Source organism: Mustela lutreola, chromosome 2 (assembly GCF_030435805.1).
Source record: "Mustela lutreola isolate mMusLut2 chromosome 2, mMusLut2.pri, whole genome shotgun sequence".
Classification (NCBI taxonomy): Eukaryota; Metazoa; Chordata; class Mammalia; order Carnivora; family Mustelidae; genus Mustela; species Mustela lutreola.
Genome location: NC_081291.1, coordinates 74585205 through 74607197, shown reverse-complemented (window position 1 = coordinate 74607197; position 21993 = coordinate 74585205). Strand labels below are relative to the sequence as shown.

Genomic DNA, 21993 nt, shown 5'->3' with positions numbered 1-21993 from the left:
TGGTCCTTTTCCTATGAACATTTCTTTTGCAATGTAGTGTTTACATAAATACACAAAACTATATTGCAAAAGTTTTCTTTTTTTTTAAGACTGTACATTAAATTAGCATTTTTCCACATCACCAGCCTTAAGAGCCATCATTTTAAGTTTGAGTCCACCAAATTCTGCTATCTTGTTGCCCACTTCCCAATTGTGTATTTAGGTGTTTCTTAACAGATGTGAGGATTAATATGAGAAAATTGAGCATTTTCTTTTTTTATGTGTGTTTGTGAATGCTGTATTTTTATAGGTCCGTCTCACCCATGAAATTAAACACAAAAACATTGTAACTTTTCATGAATGGTATGAAACCAGCAATCATCTCTGGCTAGTGGTGGAACTCTGCACAGGTAAGTGTGTGTAGGAAGTGCTACAAATATTTCCACCTATGTAATTGTGAAAAAACATATGCAGGTTTTGTTATTTTCCTTTTGTATTGCAAATAGAAGCACTTGATACTATTGACTGTGTTCGCTTGCACGTATGTTTGGTTACTAGGGGAGAATAAAGAGCAAAGATGTCTGCTGAGAGGGAGACAGTAAAATTCAATTTGGGCTTAACTTTATTTTGGTATAAAATACTACTACATCGCCTATATAAAAATTTAGAAATATTTTTTAGTGATGAACTTATCAAGCAAGTTTTCTTATTCAATAAAAACCAAGTATTTTAGTTCAAGGAGCTATTAGTTAGCTCATTAGTTTATAAAGTGATCATCTTTTTGTTTATGAAGAGAATACTTGCTGTTTATAAAAACTTAAGGTATGTGAATAAGTGAAAGATGAACCAACAAATACTACCCCTTAACAATGATTAGAGATAACTTTTTTTTTTTTTGATTTTATTTATTTATTTGTCAGAGATAGAGGGGGAGAGAGCGAGTGAGCACAGGCAGACAGAGAGGCAGGCAGAGGTAGAGGGAGAAGCAGGCTCCCTGCTGAGCAAGGAGCCGGATATGGGACTCGATCCCAGGGCGCTGGGATCATGACCTGAGCCGAAGGCAGCTGCTTAACCACCCGAGCCACCCAGGCGTCCCAATTAGAGATAACTTTTATAGCTCTTGCTTTATACAACTTTCTGTGACTGTATGTAGGGAGAAAACTGACTGACTATATTGATTTTTTCTGGGCTTTTAGTTTCACTGTCTTCAGGGAAAAAGTACCACTGTTGGCATACTTCTGTTTATACATTGATAATAAAGAATCACTAAATATTAAGATAGAATTTCTAGTTTTATGGGTCTTACCCATTATATTGGCAATTCAAATTTATAAAACTGAATCATGAAAGAGGTTATTTGGAATAATTCTTGCATTTTATTTTTTCCAAAATAATAGGAAAGGACTATGGTTTAAATGCTTGCACAGTTGAACACACTCTTGAGGTGATCAGCAGACTTTCCCTGTGTTCCTTCTTGCTTCAGCTGTTATTTCTGCTCCCGGACCATCTTCATAGCTTTACTACTTTATGCCGGTGTATGGAGTGGTTCCTCACCCACTGAAAAATCAACTTCAAAAAATCTACCTTCATAGTGTTCTGACTGAACTTTCAGATGACATCTAAGGCTTTTTTTTTTTTCCCCCAAGAGTGTGTGCAGGCCCCGGAGGGGGGGGGCATTGGGGGTTGGGGTGGTGCAGAGGGAGAAAGGGAGAGAATCTTAAGCAGACTCCATGCCCAGCACAGAGCCTGACCGGGCTGCATCTCATGACCCTGAGATCATGACCTGATCTGAAATCAAGAGTCCAATGCCATCAGGCGCCCCAGGATATTTTCTCTCTCCCCCACCTTCTCCCCAAGACTTTTTTCTCCCCCAACCCTCCTCTGTCCTGCCCCCTCCTCTGTCCTGCCCCTCCTCCCCCTTCTCCTCTTTTCTTTTTTCTCCTCTCCTCTTCTTTCTTCTCTTTTTTTTCTTCTCTTCTTTTTTCTTTTTTTTCTCTCTTCTTTCTTTTCTTCTTTCTTTTTTTCCTCTTCTCTCCTTTTTTCTCTTATTTCTTCTCTTTTCTCTTTTCTTTCTTCTCTTTTTTCTGTTTTTCTTAAGAGAAAGGAGAAGAGTTTTATTTGAGCCCAAGTTAGGATAGCTGCCTGGGATATACAATTGTCAAAAAGAAAAGAGTGCTCTGGGGAGAGAACATTATGTGCAGGGTTATATATATTCCTCTGATCTTGGCTCCTGTTGGAACCTTGATGCTTTAAAAAAAAGTTTGTTCCTGGCACTTAGATGGTAGAAATGTGAACAGGACCTTGGTAGAGTATAGGAATAGAATTCAGTGTGTCTGCCTTTGTTTTATTTCCTCAATGATGTACTCAAAGGGTTGTGATTTTCTGTTAAGGAAAGACCTTTTTTCTGCCATGCAGACTTTGTAGAAAATGGTTAACTTTGTATAGGAGTAAATGTGGCTATACTTTGCATGATGTGTTTTAAATGCACAATTTGAATTAATATTTACCACTAGTTTTTGTAGCTGTTCAATGCCCAAGGGATGAGTTAGAAATCATAACACCAGAAGGATTCTCCCTGCATCCCTCCTGCTTGCTTACTGATTAGTTTCCCATCCTGAGCAGTAAGTCTCTGGAAGCTGTCTCTGGAGTACGGACAGAAATTCCTCTTCAGTGCTTGGACCACTGTGTTCATCCATATGTGCATTTCCCCTGCCAGGCTGTCCATGTGTACTGATTTATTTTTTTAAGGCTCAGTATCATCACCCATCGTGGGAGCTCCTGGAGACACTGTGTTATGTTGGTGGGTTAAAATGGGTGATTTTTAATCAACTTGCAGGTGGTTCTTTGGAAATGGTTATTGCTCAAGATGAAAACCTCCCAGAAGATGTTGTTAGAGAATTTGGTGTTGACCTCATTACTGGATTATATCATCTTCATCAACTTGGCATTCTCTTTTGTGACCTTTCTCCTGGCAAGGTAATTTATGAAAATTTTCATTTCCTAACTCCTACTGTCTTAAGTTATAGTGCTTTCCCCGGAGTGTTTTTATTTTTAGATAAAATTTAGGTAAAATACAGACCATCTTGAAATTGAGTGAATTTGTTTTCTTTTAAAGATTTTATTTATTTTAGAGCTAGAGTGAGCGCTATCAAGAAGGGGCAGAGGGATGGGGCACCTGGGTGGCTCAGTGGGTTGAAGCCTCTGCCTTTGGCTCAGGTCATGATCCTAGGGTCCTGGGGTGGAGCCCCACCTCTGGCTCTCTGCTCAGCAGGGAGTCTGTTCCCCCCCCCCCCTCTGCCTGCTTCTCTGCCTACTTGTGATCTCTGTCTGCCAAATAAATAAATAAAACCTTAAAAAAAAATAAAATATATATAAAAAATAAATTAAAAAAAATCTTAAAAGAAGGGGCAGAGGGAGAGGGAGAGAGAATGTCCAGCCAACTCCGTGCTGAGCGTGGAGCCAATCCCCTTACCTGGGATCATGACCCAAGACAAAACCAAGAGTTGAAGCCCAACTGACTGAGCCACCCAGGAGCCCCTTGAATTAATATTTTTTAAAATTAAAAACATGGTGCCATATTTTAGTTATCTATTGAAGTAGCTTTTATTTATTTATTATTTTTATTATTATTTTTTAAAGATTTTATTTATTTGACAGAGCTCACAAGTAGGCAGAGAGGCAGGCGGGGGCGGGGGGATCCCCACCAAGCAGAGAGCCTGATATGGGGCTCAAACCCAGGACCCCGAGATCATGAACTAAGCTGAAGGCAGAGGCTTTAACCCACTGAGCCACCCAGGTGCCCCTTGAGGTACCTTTTAGAATGGGAACTCTCCTCTGAGTCCTTTGAGTAAATGTTACTGCTGCTAAGGTATATTGTGAATGATGAACTCAGTATCTCTATAAACTAGGATGCTAAGCTCTTAAATTATGATATATGATTATGAGCCATTATTTTAGCTTGATAATGACCTTTTTGGCTTTGCTATTTGATTAGTGACATTATGGGTCAAAAGCTTCTTCTTTGGTAAAAATTAATGACCCATAACTAAATGTGCTTCAGTGTGGTAGAGGCATGAAACCTGCTTAGTTCTAGAATCATAGGTGACACTGACATTTAGAAGTTGTGTGACCCTGGGCAAGTTTACCGTTCTCTCTGCATTGGCTTCCTTGTCTGTGATCTGGAGATGGATTCCATACTATATTTAGGTTAAGCTTCTAGGAGACTTGCTGGTGTTTTCAATCAATGGCATCTATTATTTATAAGTACATATTCTTAGGTATTGTACTTATTACTGGTTTGAGTTGCTGCTTTGTGAAGGTGTATATAATGAAATACAAAGTTGAATATTGTTAAACATTATTATTGTAAGCCCTCCATATGAGAATATAATTACAGGTGAGGAGACTGAAATTTAGATAGGTTAAGTAAATTCTCTAGTCGGAACTGGAGTGGTGGACTCTAACTTCAAAATGCTAGTTTTGAGCCTGTGAGTAAACAACATCTTGGAGAAGTAGGTTTTCAAATCCTCCTACAGCTGTGATGGAGGATTGGCGAGGATGAATTGTTCCGTATACACTGTTCTTTATCTTTCCCAAAGGCATGTGGTTTCCCTCTGTGGTTATGATGTGTTCATTGTATACATCTGAGCATGGGCAGTTTAATATTTGATCCTATTATTAAAATATTGCATTTTTTTTCTTTAGCCGCTTTTAAAAATTTATATGCCTTTAATTTTTTGAGTAGGATGAAGCAAGAAGGCCAGTGCTCCAAGATCTTCAGCGGGATTTGAAGAGGGACTGAAGGGGAGTGCAAATGGGACTGGTTTCTGAACACCTTTATTTTCTCGTCTTCATAGATACTCTTGGAAGGGCCTGGCACATTGAAGTTTAGTAATTTTTGCTTGGCCAAAGTAGAAGGTGAAAATTTGGATGAGTTCTTTGCTTTGGTGGCAGCAGAAGAAGGCGGAGGTGATAGTGGGGAAAATGTACTGAAGAAAACTGTAAAAAGTAGAGCCAAAGGTATGTGGAAAGCTTACAGATCAGAATACTGCCCAAGTCATGTGTTTAGGAGATAATGTCGACTTTGTGTTTTTGCCAGTCAAATTAATGTATTGAAAATAACAGTAGAAATCTGGGTATGGGAATGGCTTTGTCCATAGCCCAAAGGTTTTCGCATAGGTCCAATACTGTGTAAAGTACAGGGAATCTCTAACAAAGCTTGTATTCTATCCTTGGCTTTCTATGTCACCACTCATTGAACCGGGGATGGCTATTTTGTCCTGCTTCCTTCTGTATCCTAAGTACTTAAAACAGTGCCTGCCACACACTATAGGCTAAGTAGATATTTTTTCAGCATTGATGAGTAGCTGATATTCTGAAATTAAGGGAGATTGTTAGGGTGCATTTTTGGGAGGTGGTTTTGCTAGTGAGTTGGGGCCTGGAGTGTTAAGAGTTGTACTTGAGGGGGGATTGTGAAGTGATACCTTTTGTAATACTGTTTTTAGAGAGAGAAGGAGTGTGCGAGTGGAGCTGGGGGCAGGAAGGGGAGAAGGAGAGGGAGAGAGAGAATCCAAGCAGGCTCCATGCCAACTGCAGAGCTGATATGGGACTCAGTCTCACAAGCCTGAGATCATGACATGAGCCAAAATCAAGAGTTGGAGCTTAACTGACAGAGCCATCAGGCGCCCCTCTTTTGTAATGTTCCATGTGTAAATCTGTTGTCAAACTTAACACACGTAATCATTTTCTTCCCACGCAGTTATGTTGGTAGGGACTTCATTTGTTCATTAGTATGTTTATTAACTCAATGTCGAGGGAAGAAGAAAGTGCATAAATCAACAGAAATTTAGACATGTCCTAGACACTGGAGATACGAAAGGGAACAAACAGGCAAAACCCCCAGGCCTAACTAAACTAGCATTCTAATCAGGGAAGACTGACATTCACCTTCAACACCTACTAATGATGTGCCTGGGCATCTTGGGGGTCTTATTTATGCTTGCTTTCTCAGGACCTGGCATAGTAAGGGCAAATAGGCCTTCCGTAAGTGTGTGCTGTGTGAGTGAATGTATGGATGAAATGTGATGGCATAGCAAAAATGTCACCTAGGAGAGCTTTAAACACTGAGGCCACTTGAGACTGCAGCCCTGGCTGTAATGGGCCCTGGGGATACTGTTCGCTGGAAGATTTACCTCAGTGGAATATACTCACTCACCAGTGAGTGGTGATGACTCGCTTCGTGGAAAGAACTTTCTCATTGGAAGATGGGCGGGTTTTCGGTGGAATTCTGGTGGGTGTTCTGCAACCTCTCAACCATGTGACTTAAGAGATGTTAGGGGACCCTCTAGGTTTCAGTTTCTCATCAGTGAATAAGGGAACTTGCTAACTCAATGCTACTTATTTGTAATTTTTCTTTTTAAAGATTTTATTTATTTGACAGAGATCGCAAGTAGGCAGAGAGGCAGGCAGAGAGTGGGGGAGAAGCAAGCTCCTCATTGAGCAGAGAGCCTGATGCGGGGCTCGATCCCAGGACCCTGGGATTATGACTTGAGCTGAAGGCAGAGGCTTTAACCCACTGAGCCACCCAGGTGCCCCACTTCTTTGTAATATTAAACTTGTATAAAGTCTATGTGGCATACCTTAGTGTTTCTCACTTAACATTGCCTGTTCCCCTGGATTGCATCTTCTCCCTGCCAAAGTTTAGGAAGTGTGAGCAGAAGTGATGGGAGTTACTCTGAGGTGGGCATTTTCAGAGCCAGTGTGCAGTTTGCCATGTTCTTTCCCCCATCTTGGTGATGATGGAAGCCTGTGTTGAGATGGTGTCTCTGTCAGCCTGGCTCTTGGAGTGATTCTGAGGGTGGTGGACCTGTGGTGGACGTGTTGGTGGACATTGGGAGTAATAAATAAACCTTTGTTGGTAAGCCAGTGGGAATTTGGGGTGTTCTTGCTATATAATTTAGCCTGTTCTAATGAAAATATTATAATCAAAGGTTCTTTTGATTATTTAAATTTTTACCTTAAAAAAAAAAGAATATACTGAAGATGCAATAGTATTGTGCCATACCTCTAACTCAAGTGGGTTTTTGAAACCTCTTTGTGTTCTTATGTATCCTTGTAAATGAAACCTTAAAATTAGAAACCATTAAAAGATGTGGAATACACAGGAAGGCCTAGGGAGGTAGATTTGTTTTGGGGATTGATACAAATGCCTAACAAAGTTGTTTTTTATACTTCTAGGATCTCTTACATATACAGCGCCAGAAATTTTAAGGGGTGCTGACTTCTCCATCACCAGTGACCTCTGGTCTTTGGGCTGCCTGCTTTATGAAATGTTTTCAGGTGATTACTTTCTGGTTCATTTTAAAATCGAAGCTGGGCACACACAAAAGGATGAAGTCTGTAGGTTGCAGCAATTTTACCTGGAAGATGGGAAAAAAACCTGGCTTTTCCAAAAAATTTTTTTTAAAAGATTTTATTTATTTATTTGTCAGAGCGCACAAGGAGCCAAAGAGGCAGGCAGAGGCAGAGAGAGAAGCAGGCTTCTTGCTGAGCCAGGACCCCCCCCCCCCCCCCCTCATTAGGGACTCGGTCCCAGGACCCTAGGATCATGACCTGAGCCAAAGGCAGTGGCTTAACCCACTGAGCCACTCAGGCATCCCATCAAACTTTTATATAACTGGTTTTAGCTTGCTTTTCTCTGTATTCCTCCTGTATTCTTGGTGTCTACGCATACATCTGGAACCTTTAACATAATACGTTAAGGAACTTCTGAGGTATAGGTGTTTTTCATGATAATCATTTGGAAAAATGTGCCTACTTACTAGATTATTAGATTATTATAATTATTAGAAGTTGTAAGGTACCTTGTGCCTGTGAATTATTCAGATGTGTCCAGTGGCCCATGCAGCCCTGGGATCATGGCAATGATCCATAAATGAATCAGCATATTTGTTAGGCTGATAGGTTTTGACTTATAGAAATATAAAAATATACAGTGTGCCTGGTCTGTACCAAGCATTCAGTAAGTAGTTCTTGCTCTATATTTTTTCCTATCAATTATATAATCCTAAAATATCTGTAGTTCAGATTTAGAATTATTAGGGATAGCAAAATATTGTCTAATTTTGCAGTTTTTCTTGTGGTTTCAGGAAAACCTCCATTCTTCTCAGAAACTTTTTCAGAATTAGTTGAAAAGATTTTTTATGAGGATCCTTTGCCACCTATTCCAAAAGGTAAGATTTTTAAATTTATTTTTGTGATAAAGGCAGCTAGTTTTCATCTGACACTAATGGTACATTTTTATCTAAAATCAGTTTTTAATTCCTAACCCTCAAATTTACATTTTATAGATTCAGATGGATATTTTTAGAAATGTTAGCATTCCTTTTGCTTTTTTTTTCTTTTTAAGACACTAAAATGAAGACCAAAGTACTACTAATAGATTCCCTCATTTAAAAGCACAAATTAGGGACTCCTGGGTGGCTCAGTTGGTTAAGCAGCTGCCTTCGGCTCGGGTCATGATCCCAGCGTCCTGGGATCGAGTCCCACATCAGGCTCCTTGCTCGTCAGGGAGCCTGCTTCTCCCTCTGCCTCTGTCTGCCATTCTGTCTGCCTGTGCTCTCTCTCTCTCTCTCTCTCTCTCTGATAAATAAATAAAATCTTTAAAAAAAAAAAAATAAAAGCACAAATTATTTTGTGCTCTTAGATCAACAGAAGTCTGATTAAAGATTTTAAAAACCCAACCTTCTGTGTTTTTCTTTCTTGTGTATGTATCATTTACTTATGTTGTGCTTATGTTCCAAGTAGTTATTTCTGTTTAATATTCAAATAAGGGCAAGCCAGGCATTTGTCAGTCCTTCTCTATCTCCATGAATAAGAATGTCCCTGACGTGTTTTTAGTCTTTTTTTAAGCTAGAGTTGTGGTATTTTGAAAGTATTGGAACTTTTATCATGTGAATTTTGATTAACATAACAATCTACCACTAACAATTTTAAGGCAAGAAAAGGAAAAAAACCCGGAACAAACAAAGTAAAGCACTTTGTGCGTGGAAGTGCCATGCTCACAAAAGGAGTTTCAAGACACACACGTGAAAACAGGACTTTATAAAAAAAAAAAATGTACATTTTTAGAAGAAAAAAACTTAGAGAACTAATCTATGGAACTGGGAATACAGAATTCTTTTAGGATTTCAAGAGCCATCCTAAGGAGGAGAAAACCCTCAAAACCTTATTTTGAAAATAGTCTGTACTTACTTAAAAGAACAAAACTGCATTTGTTTGTCTTTTAACTTTTATATCAAGAATGACTGGTTTCTATAAAAGCTATCTCCTGTAATGATGATTTCTGATTTTTGTTTTGTTTTTAATACTCACAGTATTGATTATGGGTCTGTCCTGTAAGTTAAGGATTTTTATGCAGGGAAGAGAAATGTGAAAATGCAGGTGTCACAGGTATGGTGGCCCAGGCTTATTTAGCGATCTTCCTGTGACTGTAACCATAGTGCCCAAATAACACCCTCTGTTTGATGTGTTTGTGCATCGTCTTCATGGCCGCTTGTAACCAGAGGCTGGTAGTGTGGTTGTGATATAATCTAATTTAAAAAGAACTAATAGTTGGAGAATACTGGAATTGGCCAGTATCATCATATTGTGCTATTATTTTCCTGTTAAAAAAATTTTTAGAATAGGGAGCGGGAGAAAAGAGGGATTGAAAATATTTTTATTATGCATTGTGAAGCCACGTTGGTCAAATTAAGAATGCCTCAGAAAATGAGGCATAATTAAAAGTTAAATGCAATAAAGAGAAAATGAAGTCAAGACTTAGTTTTTGAGATTCATGTTTTTGGTGTTCTAGGAAAACACATTTCATTTTATGCCCACACCTCACCCCCATTAAATGGAGGCTGTAATTGTTAGTAATGGATTCAGTGTTCTCTTAAAAATGATACGTGCTTAGAGTACTGTTACTCTAAATGTTTTTGCAGAGTATGTATTCCTATACTTACCACCTGTTTTTCTTTTGGGAATTTGTGTATAGATCCTTCTCTTCCTAAAGCTTCTTCAGATTTTATTAATTTGCTTGATGGTTTACTTCAAAAGGATCCTCAGAAGAGGTATGTGTGGGTAGTATTTTAATATTAAGAAGAGGAATCTTTTTCTCCTTTCACATACTTCTAAAATAGTACTGTTCTATACAGAGAGCTATTCAAATTACTCAACATAAACTCAGATTTCTTTCTTTTTCTTTTTTTTTTTTTTTGAGTGTTTATTTTTTCTGTTTGCAGGGGTTATAAAGTTTTTAATTCCAGGTAACATACAGTGTAATATTAAAGATTTATTTATTTTAGAGAAAGTGAGAGAGGGTGAGTGAAGGGAGGGGCAGAGGGAGAGGGAGAAACAGACTCCTTGCTGACTTGCTGAGTGGGAATTCCTACATGCAGCTTGACCCGTGAACCTAAGATCATGACCTGAGCTGAAATCAAGAGTCAGCAGCTTAACCTACTGAGCTGCCCGGGAGCCCCTAACACATAGGGTAATATTAGTTTTAGGTGTACCATATAGGGATTCAACAGTTGCATACATCATCCTGGGCTCATCACAGCGAAGGCCCTCCTTTATCCCTGTCACCTATATCCCCCATCCTCCTGCCTTCCTCCCCTCTGGTAGCCAGCAGTTTGTTCTCTCTAGTTAAGAGTCTGTTTCTTGGTTTGGCTCTTTGTTTGCAGGGGTTTTAATCCTGAGGAAGTTTTTGAAGTCCATTTCTCCTTTAATAAATAGTTGCATAGTAGGTTGGTGGATTTTCTTATAACTCCCAGATCCAAGAGGGCATTTTTTCCCATTGTGGATTTCAGGTTAAAACTGTCATATACTATTGAACGAAGGATGATGCTGTCAAGATAGTTAATGTTATAACTACTGAGTGGTATTTTAATGTGATCTGTTTTTCTGATGATCCTGTCATAACGAGGGTATCAAGTGCGAGGATAATAGGCACAAAGTGACTTTTCCAGGTTACAGTAATGGCAGAAAGTTCGAATTCACTGTGGCAAGGGGTGGAGGAGGGTGGATCTGGTGGGGATCTCCCTGGGTTGGCAGACAAGAGCAACTGGTTTCTACTTCAGATTCTGCCACTAGGTAACTGGGGGGTTTTAGGCAAGTATTTGGGGTCTCTGCTTCAGGGTGTAAAATGAAGTCAGTTTAGTGTAGCATGTAAAATAATCCAGTCTCTAGCTTCCCTAAGTATAAGTGAAAAACTACAGAAGGAGCTGCTAATTCTTGTGTAAGCACACCTTGTGCTTAAATGGATGCTTTTAGGATTGCTGTTATTTTGCTGTGATCTTCCAGACACCTTTTGATAGGATACAAATATACTTAATTTAGGATGGTGTATTCACATTTCCACATGTTTATATCCTTGTATACTTTGTTGCATAAATGGTACCACTCTGTAACCTAGTTCTTCCTATATGTACACTAAGTCCTACATGGCTGCAGAATGTACATGTATACCTTAAGTATAGTAAACATTTATAGTGTTTCTTGATTTAGAATATTCCATGGGCTGCAACAGTAGAAGTCCTTTTGTGTATTTGTTGTTGTTAACTTAGGCAGTTAGCAGCTTTGGACAGATTTATGACTGTGGGGTTGGTGGCCAGAGGCTAAGAACATGAAACAGTTTGATGCCTTTGCTACATTCTTGGAATGTGTGCTGGTTTAGTAACCCTCCCAGTGTTACCTTCAGTGGACTTTGACCTTATATTTGCTAAGCTGCCAGATAAAAAAGAAAGAAATTTCACTTTATTGGCATTTAAAAATTTCTGCTAGTGAGTTTTAAGAGCCCTTTGTACAAAAGGGATATTGTATGTAATTGCATATTCCTTTTGTTAATCACGTTTTAATTTTGACCTAGGTAGGTTTTATTATATTTTCTTTTAAGTAGGCTCCATGCCCAGTGTGGAGCCCAACTCAGGGCTTGAACTCATGACCCTGAGATCAAGATCTGAGCTGAAGTCAGAGTCGGATGCTTACCTGACTGAGCCACCCAGGCGCCCTAAAGTGATTTTATTTCATAATCATATATTCTCTTTCATTTTGAAATTTCAGTTAGGCTTAATCATTCCTCGTCTGATGATTATAACCAGAAGCATGCTTTATTAGTTGTAAAAAGTAATGCTTTGAAAGTGAGTCTGAGTCTGGGTTTTAGATACGGTCTGAAGTCATTCTAATATGGGTGAACTAGCTAGATAACCTTTTAGCTCCTACACAGAAGTATGACTATGTAAAATTATGAGGTTAATTTTCTTATTTCTGAATGCAGTTTTAAAAGTGAAGTTCCCAAAATGAAATGTGTGAAACAGGTAGGGTATACAGAATAAAGGATGACAGAATTATAGATTGATAATGTTGGATATATTTAGTTTAAAATTTTAAGCTAATTTTAGATTCCATTCATAGAATGTTTTTGAGAACCCAAAATGTTTTTATCAGGCTCTGTCGAATATGAGCCCTGAAACTTCTAATACTTAATTATTGGACTCTTTAATTCTATACTATTTAAGTTTCTGAATTATTTTTTCGTGTTTCATTAAGAGATTAATTATATACTAAAATGAAACTAGGGGCACCTGGGTGGCTCAGTCGGTTCATGTCTGACTCTTGGTTTTGGCTCAGGTCATGATCTCAGGGTGGTGCAATTGGGCCCCGAGTCAGGCTCCACGCTCAGCGGAAAGTCTGCTTGAGACTCTCTCCCTCATCTGCTCGGCCATATGCTTGCTGTCTTGGGCTCTGCCTTTCAAATAAATAAATAAAATATTAAAAACAATTAAATGAAAGAATTTCTGAGGTATATTTATAGAGAGAAATTTATAAATCATAAATTCTGGTAGATGTAGTTGGGACATGACTTGGGAATTGTGGATGGTAGATCATGTTAAAATAGAGTTTTTAACATTTTTGTTTTATAAAGATTAACTTGGGCAGGCCTACTGCAGCATTCATTTTGGAAGGATGCCTTCACTAGGAAAGATCAGGAATCAAGCATTGAGGATTCCAACATCAGGTAGTAATATAAGCTTATCTTTGTGAGGGGGGCATGGTTATTAAATGATCTTCCTGATTACTGTTCTATCAATTTAGTGTCAATGACATGAATTTCTCTGCTTGCTAGGAGAAAATCTTTTAAGTTTTGCTAAAGGATTTAATCATGACATTGTGTTCTCAACTTTGTTCATTTTCTCATTAGTTGTTTATTATTCAGTCAGTGATTTAGTATGGTAGTCATTAGCTCTGACCACCAAATGTAACTCACATTCTACCTTGCAGGCACATAGTAGGATTTCCTTTCCCCCTTTTGAGTTAGGTGTGGTCCTGGGACTGGCTTTGGCTAATGAAACGTGAGCAGAAGCGATGTGTGTTCTGCATAGATACCTTTGTGTGTCAGATCTCACATTTCTTCATGCTGATGAGGTAACTGGGATGAAAATGTCCAAATGGGGTTGCTGTCAGGCTAAGTCTTCAGTGCTGTGATTAGTGTTGCTTTCCTGCCAGCCTTCAATGGCTGTGTGTATGAGTGAGACAAAGTTAGGAGACAAGCCACTGGGATTTGTGCATTGTATGTTACCACAGCATAACCTAGCTCCTGTCTGAGCCTGACTGAAATACCTCATTTTTATTATATAGTCTTCTTAGCCCAGGACACTTACACAAGTAATTTTTATTAAGAACCAGGTGAGAAGTGGTCAAGTAAAGTTCTGCTAATTAGCTTTCCTCCCTCTCCACTTATTCAGTGGTGAATGGTTGTCCGATTCTTGATTTTCATTTTGGCAAATTCAGTGTATTGGATGGAGAACACTGAATTTTAATAAGGTCTCTCCCTAACTTGGGTTTCTCTGATCCAGTGAGATTTAACCGTACTTTCCCCATTGTGTTAGGCTTTGGGGGAACTCCAGAAAGCGGGACCCTGGTCTTGGTCCTCCTGCATCAGCAAGTCACAGAACACCTCTGCCCTTAGTTTGTCATCTTCCCTTTTAATCTCTGTGCTTTTGATTTCTTTTCTTGCCTTCTTGCCCTTGCTGAGCCTTTTTTTTTTTTTTTCTCTTCTTTCCTGTAAGATGTTGAATCAGTAGTGATGAAAGTTAACATCTTTGCCTGGTTTCTGATTCTGGGATGAAAGCCTTCAGCCTTTCACCATTAAGTACAATGAGCTGGAGGTTTGTGTAGCTGCTCTTTTTAGTTTGAATGAACATTCAGTTTTATAAAATGCCTTTTAGTATCAGTTGATGAAGATCATACGCATTTTCTTCTTGAGACTCTGATTATGGACTCTTACATACATTGGTTTTCAAATATTGAACCAGCCTTGTAATCCCACAATAAACCCTACTTAGTCACACTCTGTGTTATAATTTTTATGTTTTGCTGCAGGTATTTGGGGCCAAGTGGCAGGAGGACAGCAAGACAGGAGAAAGAACAGAGCAACAGGGATTTGCTTTATGTTCTTGGGATCCTAGCTATCTAATTAGAGAAGATACCCCTCCCTCAGTTTTAGGCACCAGCTAGAAGCTGCTGCTTTCCCAGCTAGCTGCAGCAGGATTACCTGGAGGCTGGAACAGAATAAAATGGAAAAAGAAAAAAAAAATCGAAAAAACCAAAACAAACCAGGGAATTTCCCCTTAGAGGTCCCTTTTCCTGTTCTGTAGAACAGAACTAGGAAGATTCTCTTGAGGGGTCCTCTTGTCTGTACTCATTGCCTTAGAGGCTAGGCCAGGCCATACTGGAAGGGGTAAAAAGGAAACTCACTGTGGGTTTATAGGTACTTTGAGTTTTGGTTTCTTTCTCCAGTCTGCGTGCTGTATTTATTTTTCAGAGATAAGGTTTATATATTCCATACAATGCCTTTGGTATTGTAAGTGCTCATTTTAGCCACTCTGTGACTATACTTTCCAACCCCATGGCTTTGCCAGATGTTACCTGTAATTTAATGATCTTTTCCCATCTCTTGTTCTACACAGAAAATTCTAGAAAACTCAAAAGTAAATTTGATCGTGTTGCCTTTCTCCTGTTGAACAGCAGGAAAGTGATGGAGCTTTCTGGGACACAAGATCGCAAGGAGTTTTTGAAGCCTCCGAGCGGACAAGCCAAGGGGGAGAAGAGCGGTCAGCGCTTAAGTCACTCTTTCAGACTAGGTGCGCTCTCACTATAGCACGTTCGTGTCACTGATACTTTTTAAGGGTTTCTAGTTTTTGTTACCGTTCTCTTTAAGTTTCTGTCTGTATCCTGCTCTGCTCATAATATTTTTGGTCCTTTATGGATAATGTTTATCTTTTCTGCCACAGAAAATCCAGCCGAGTTGAGGCCTAAAAGTACTGTTGGAGGTCAACCGAATGAGTCCATGTTTCTTCTCAGGTAGGTAAGATGACAGAGCAGCAGGGAATCCATGGGAGGTGACAGTGGGGTCTTCCCAAAGTATCTCTTGTCCTGGTGGCAAGCCATGTTGTGCATACATACAGGACAGGGATATGAATGCCAGATTCCAGTTTCACTCTCTGCTTTCAAAGTTACTATTAAGGGCGCCTGGGTGGCTCAGTGGGTTAAGCCGCTGCCGCCGAGCCGCTGCTCAGGTCATGATCTCAGGGTCCTGGGATTGAGTCGTGCACTGGGCTTTCTGCTCAGCAGGGAGCCTGCTTCCCTCTCTCTCTCTGCCTGCCTCTCTGTCTGCTGTGATCTCTGTCTGTCAAATAAACAAATAAAATCTTTAAAAAAAAAAAGTTACTGTTAAGTGCTGACAATTGGAATGTTGACTTGGCTGTGCATTTTTAACTTTTTAACAGCACCACCCATTTTTCCTATTCATAAGGGTTAAAACCTCTTCATTTTGTACTTTCCCTTCAAATAGTTGAATTTGAAATTTTAGCAGTCTCTTTTTTATTGGTTAAAGACCTACAGGAAAGAACAGGTTTTTTTTTTGTTTGTTTGTTTTTTTAAGTGTTGTTTTATATGGAAGCATAAATATTGTTCACCTAATAATGTAATTATCAAATAGTTAAGTATCAGAATAGTATTTTAATGTGATTAAGAAAAATACATTTAAAATTTTAGTAATACGTCTTAAGTTTTGTATTTTATTTATGGTTTTAGTCTTAGACACAGTATTACTTAATGACATAGGGGTTATAACAATAAACTAAGGTTTCCTGAGTTATTTTACCCTATTTAATTATAAAATATGTTAACTTTTATCTATATACATCTAGGCACTTTGTCTTACTTTTTATGTTTTTATTATTATTTTTAAAGATTTTATTTATTTATTTGACAGAGATCACAAGTAGGCAGAGAGGCAGGCAGAAAGAGGAGGAAGCAGGCTCCCCATTGAGCAGAGAGAGCCTGATGTGGGGCTTGATCCCAGGACCCTGGGATCATGACCTGGGCCGAAGGCAGAGGCTTTAACCCACTGAACCACCCAGGCGCCCCCATTCTAGGCATTTTAAAGTCAGTTTTTAAAAACTTTGTATAATCTTTGGCGTATTTTGTGAATTAAATAAGGATTTGTTCTAGGAATAAATAGATAAGTAAAAGGGGTGAGAATCCTGATACTTGGGAATTTGAAGGAACTTATTGAAAAATACCCTAATTATCTGAGTGGAAACTTTTTTTTTTGTTGTTTGTTTTTTGAAGATTTATTTATTTATTTGACAGAGTGAGAGCGAGAGAGATCACAAGTAGGCAGAGAGGCCGGCAGAGAGAAAGGGGGAAGCAGGCTCCCTGCCAAACAGAGAGCCTGATCCCAGGACTCTGAGATCATGACCTGAGCCGAAGGCAGAGGCTTAACTCACCGAGCCACCCAGGCACCCCCAAAATTTCTTAAAATATGAAAAACTCCAAATCAGAGACCCAAGTACAATAGAGTGACCCACAGAGTATGACAACCATTTTTAAGTCTAGGAAGAGTCATTAAAAATAGATGCAGATTATAACTTGTTTCTTAAATAGATACCAAGATCATTTGCCATTTCAAACATTCTGAGATAAAATTGTAAATATTTTCCATCCTTTGTAGAATGTCTGTATTTTGTTAATCCTGATACCAGCAGACATCTACACAATAATCAGTATTTTAAGATTTCTAGTTAAAATAGAAACTGTGATATATAACATAGATTGTATAAATAAGAGATCATAAATTAGCTAGGAAATTGCTTTAAAGACATTTACAAAAGTGTCAGATAAACACAAATTAGAATTTAAATATATGAGATCACCTAGAATCTTTTTTTTTTTCCCCCCTCTCGTGAGGTGTGTGTGTGTGTTTTTTTTCCTCCAGATAATAGTTAACACGTGGAAGTTTCTAAAATCTGAGTAATGTTGACTGGTTGGTATTTTCCAGTACTCGTCCAACTCCAAGAACGAGCACTGCAGTGGGATTAAGTCCTGGTGAGGACAGGACTCAGCATTCACCCCAGAAGACTTCTCCTTCAACCAAGGTGAACACAAAGGAACTTTTTCTTGTTTTTTGTTTGTTTGTTTGTTTTCATATAAGATAGACTTAGAAGAATAATTACCAAGTTCATCTCTGAACTATGATCGAAGTGATGAAATTTACAATTAAGTCATCTTCTTTGATGATCACTGTTTTTTTTGCTAAGTACTCTTAAGAGGGAGTTATGTCTTTGATAACGGCTTTCCTGAGATGTGACTGACATCCATGCAATTCACTTGGACAGAGTGTATAGTTCAGGTCTTTGAGCATATTCATGCAGTCATGCAGCCATCATCACGGTCATTTTGAAAACACTAATTATGCCACAAAGAAACCCCACACTTACTAGCCGTCACTCCTGTTTTCCCTCAATTTCTCTCACCTCTTACCCTAGGCAACCACTCTTCTTTGTCTTTAGATATTTGTTTATTCTGGACATCACATGTAAATGAAATAACATAATATGTGTTCTTTTGTGACTGGCTTTCTTCACCTAACCTCATGTTTTTTTAAGATTCATCCAAATTATAGCATGTATCAGTCCTCTGTTTCTTTTTAGTGCCAAAAATTTATTGCATATGCCACATTAGATAGACCCATTCATGGGTTGGTGGACATTTGGGTCTTTTCCACCTTGTGGTTGTTGTGACTTGGGCTGCTGTGAACATCCATACATACGGTTTTGAGGGAGCATGTGTTTAATTTCTCCTCATACCTGTAGGAGTGTAATCGCGGCATTGTGTGGTAACTGCCGTTTTACATTGCCCCCAGCAGTGATGAGAATGCCAGTGTTGACCTATCCCTAACAAAACTTGGTACTGTCCATTTGTTTTCTAATTATGGTAAAAGAGATATTATGTAAAATTTACCATTTGACTATTTTTAAGTGGACAATTCTGTGGCATTAAGTACCTTCCCATTTTTTTTCAACCATTCCTACCATCTATCTCCAGAACTTTTTTATATCCCAAACTGAGACTATGTACCCACTAAACAGTCTTGGCAGCTATGATTCTCCTCTCTGTGTCTGTGAAGTTGCCTAGTCATCTCATCTAAGTGGAACCATATAATATTTGCCCTTTTGTGTCTGGCTTATAACACTCAGTGTGATATCTTCTGGGTCCATCCATGTTGTGGCATGTGTCACTTTTATTCCTTTTTAAGGCTGAATAATAATCCATCGTGTATAAATCACATATTGTTTATCTGTTCATCTTTGGACACTTTGGTTGCTTCAGCCTTTGGGGTGGTGAATAATTCATGGTAGCCGTACTGGGGGGTGTGAAATTGTATCTAGTTTTTTTTTTTTTTTTTTTTAAAGTTTTTATTTATTTATCAGAGAGAGAGAGGGAGAGAGCGAGCACAGGCAGACAGAATGGCAGACAGAGGCAGGGGGAGAAGCAGGCTCCCTGCTGAGCAAGGAGCCCGATGTGGGACTCGATCCCAGGACGCCGGGATCATGACCTGAGCCGAAGGCAGCTGCCTAACGAACTGAGCCACCCAGGCGTCCCTTGTATCTAGTTTTGATTGTCATTTCTGATGGCTAATTATGTTGAGTGTATTTTCATTCATATATATGTGTGTATGTATATACATATATACATATATATATGTATGTATTTCCTTTGGAAGAATTCAAATCCTTACCCATTTGAGTTGTAGGAATTCTTTGTATATTCTGGTGGTGGTGTCCTTTGAAGCACAGATATTTTTAATTTTGATGTAGTTCAAATGATCTCTGTGTGCATGTTTGTTGTTGCCTATGCTTGTGGTGTCATAATTTAGAAGCCATTGGCTACTTGAAGGTTACAAAGGTTTATGCCTATGCTTAGCTCTTATCTTTAGCTCTTTAATGCATTTGAGTTAATTTTTGTATATGGCATGAGGCATATGCCAGCTTCATTGTTTTGCATGTGGATTTCCATTTCTTAGCACTATTTGTTGAAAAGACTGTTCTTTCCCCAGTTAATTATCTTGGCATTCTTGTTGACTATCGATGGACTATAAAAGCGAGGTTTATTTCTGGACTCTTTGGTCTGTTGATCTATGCATCCTTCTCATGCTGGTAGTATAGTAACTGGTTAGCTACTTTATTTTCTATTTTAAGAGATAGAGCACAAGGGCGATGGAGGGATGAGGGGGAGTAGAAGATGAAGGAGAGAGAGATTTCCCAGACAGGTTTCATGCCCAACCCGGAGCTCAGTGTGGGGCTTGATCTCCTGACCCTGAGATCATGACATGAGCTGAAGTTAAGAGTTGAACATTCAACCGACTGAGCCACACAGGTGCCCCAATAATTTTTTTTTTTTTTTTAAGTAGACTCTGCCCAGCGTGGAGCCCAATGAGGGGCTTGAACTCATGACCCTGAGATCTAAGAGTCGAACACTTAACTGGCTGGCCACCCTGATGCCCCTAGCTAGCTATTCTTCTTCCTTTTTTTTTTTTTTTTTTAAAGATTTTATTTATTTATAGAGCACACAAGTAGGGGGAACAGGAGAGAGAGGGAGAAGCAGGCTCCCCGCTGAGCAGGGAGCCAGTTGTGCAGCTCAATCCCAGGACCCTAAAATCATGACATGAGCCAACGGCAGCCGCCTAACTCACTGAACCATGCAGGTGCCCCCAGCTAGCTATTCTTGATCATCATAGCCTTTTAGTAAGTTTTGAAGTTAGGAGGTATGATTCTTCTAACTTTGTTCTTTTTCGAGGTTGTTTTGGTTGTTTTGTTCTGTGTTCCTTGCATTTCCATGTGAATTTTAGGATCAGTTTTCACTTTGCATGTTTCTGAAGAAGGCAGGTGGGATTGTGATAGCAGTGACATTGAATTTGGGGAGTATGGCTATTTTAACAATGTACAGTTTTCCTCCGTGAATGTGGACTGTGTTTCTGTTTGTTTACATCTTTAGTTTCCTTCATTTAGTTGTTTTTGAATGCAGAGATATTTTGAATTAGTTTTTCCAAGTTAACTCATTGTTCTTAGTGCTTGAGAGATATACTTCCTTTTAGTTCTTTAATTTTTAATATGAAATGCATTTGGACTGCACGAAACTTACTTCTGCAATGAAATGAAATATAAATGCATTATAATAAAATCTCATTCTGCTAATAATTGTTTATATGTGAGATAGAAAATCAGTGTAAAAGTTAAAAAAATGCATTTTGAAATAGATGTTGAATATCTTCTGGCACATGGTTATTGTAGAAAAGTTTACTTAATCATTTTATTGAGAATACTCAAGCAGTAATTATATAAGTACTATATGAGAATATTTTTTATTTTCTAAGTGATACTTTTAAATTTAATTACAAAATTTTTATAATTGTAGAAAACTTGGAAACTGTACAAGAGGACAAAAAAACAAAACAAAACCCTACTTTAATTACCCAGAGGAACCACGGGTTACAATTTGATATTTCTTTTTGGTTCTATACATATGTATTCATTTTCAAACACGGGAACATAATTTTTTAAACTTAATTTTTTTTCATTTGGTGGATTATAGTGTTTGATCATTTAGTTTATTCCTGAGCATTATATTTTATTTTTGGCTATCATGAGTGGGTTTTTTTAAATTAAACATTTTTTTTTTTTTTTTTTTAGAGAGCATGAGTAGGGGTTGGGAGGGACAGAGGGAGAGGGAGAATCTGAACAGGCTTTACACCCTGTGCAGAGCCCGATGCAGGTCTCAATCTAACGACCCTGAGATCATGACCTGAGCTGAATGAAATTAGGAATTAGACACCTAACCGACTGAGCTACACAGGCTTCCTTGGTATCTCATTTTTGTAATGTTACCCATGCCTACATTTCGTTTATATATAGGAAATTAATTTTTACATATAAATTTCTAACTGGTCTGCCTAATTCTCATAAGAATATATTATATACTAATATAACTAATTCATTATGGTCTTTCTCTGAAGTCTTTGTCTTGAAAGTTCATATCTTTAAGCATTAAAATTTTTGTTTTCCGAAGTTGTTCCATACTTACTCTTCATGTATTTTTTTATATGTCTGTTTTCTAAGTTACAAAGGGGTGATCTTGGTTCCAGTAACTTTGTTAGCTACTTACTCTATTCCTTTTTTCATGCCCCTGCCTCAGTTTTGGATAATTTCCTCATTTTTTCACTTCACTGATTTGGTTTTATCTTGTTCAGTTTGCTGATTGGTGTTTCAGTGGAAATTCTTAATGTATAAATTCTCTCTTTTTTTGTCTTATGTGAAGTCCTAATGCATAACACTAGGAATGAGAGTTCTGTTTACTGTTTAAGTAGAGCACAAAGAAACATCTCATAGAATTGTTAGCAAATAACCTGGTTACTCCTTTTCATTATGTGTTAGCTCTACTTCACCTTTTATAAAGGTAGATGTGTAACACTTAGGTAACAGGTTAGTACTTGACCCTGAGATTCTTTTATGCTGTAATTTTAACTTCGTACTGAATATTCTGTAAGGCGGAATAAAGTGATGAGCGTCCAGTGGATGAATGATAAAAACCATGCTGGTGACTGAAAAACCAGTTTGCCTCCTCATAGTTTAG

At 38.4% G+C, this 21993-nt stretch overlaps 1 protein-coding gene across 2 annotated transcripts in view; it reads left to right on the top strand.

Annotated features, from left to right (window-relative positions):
• ULK4 (unc-51 like kinase 4) overlaps window positions 1-21993 on the top strand; it is a 651105-nt gene that overhangs the window by 8907 nt on the left and 620205 nt on the right. The window contains exons 3-12 of one of the 2 annotated variants that reach the window (XM_059162312.1): window positions 290-389; window positions 2816-2955; window positions 4836-4998; window positions 7216-7317; window positions 8127-8210; window positions 10016-10091; window positions 12944-13036; window positions 15049-15161; window positions 15312-15381; window positions 17363-17459. In XM_059162312.1, the coding sequence (XP_059018295.1) occupies window positions 290-389; window positions 2816-2955; window positions 4836-4998; window positions 7216-7317; window positions 8127-8210; window positions 10016-10091; window positions 12944-13036; window positions 15049-15161; window positions 15312-15381; window positions 17363-17459 (1038 nt within the window). Of the gene's footprint in view, window positions 1-289; window positions 390-2815; window positions 2956-4835; window positions 4999-7215; window positions 7318-8126; window positions 8211-10015; window positions 10092-12943; window positions 13037-15045; window positions 15162-15311; window positions 15382-17362; window positions 17460-21993 lie in introns of both variants that reach the window. The other variant, XM_059162311.1, reaches the window with a different exon arrangement.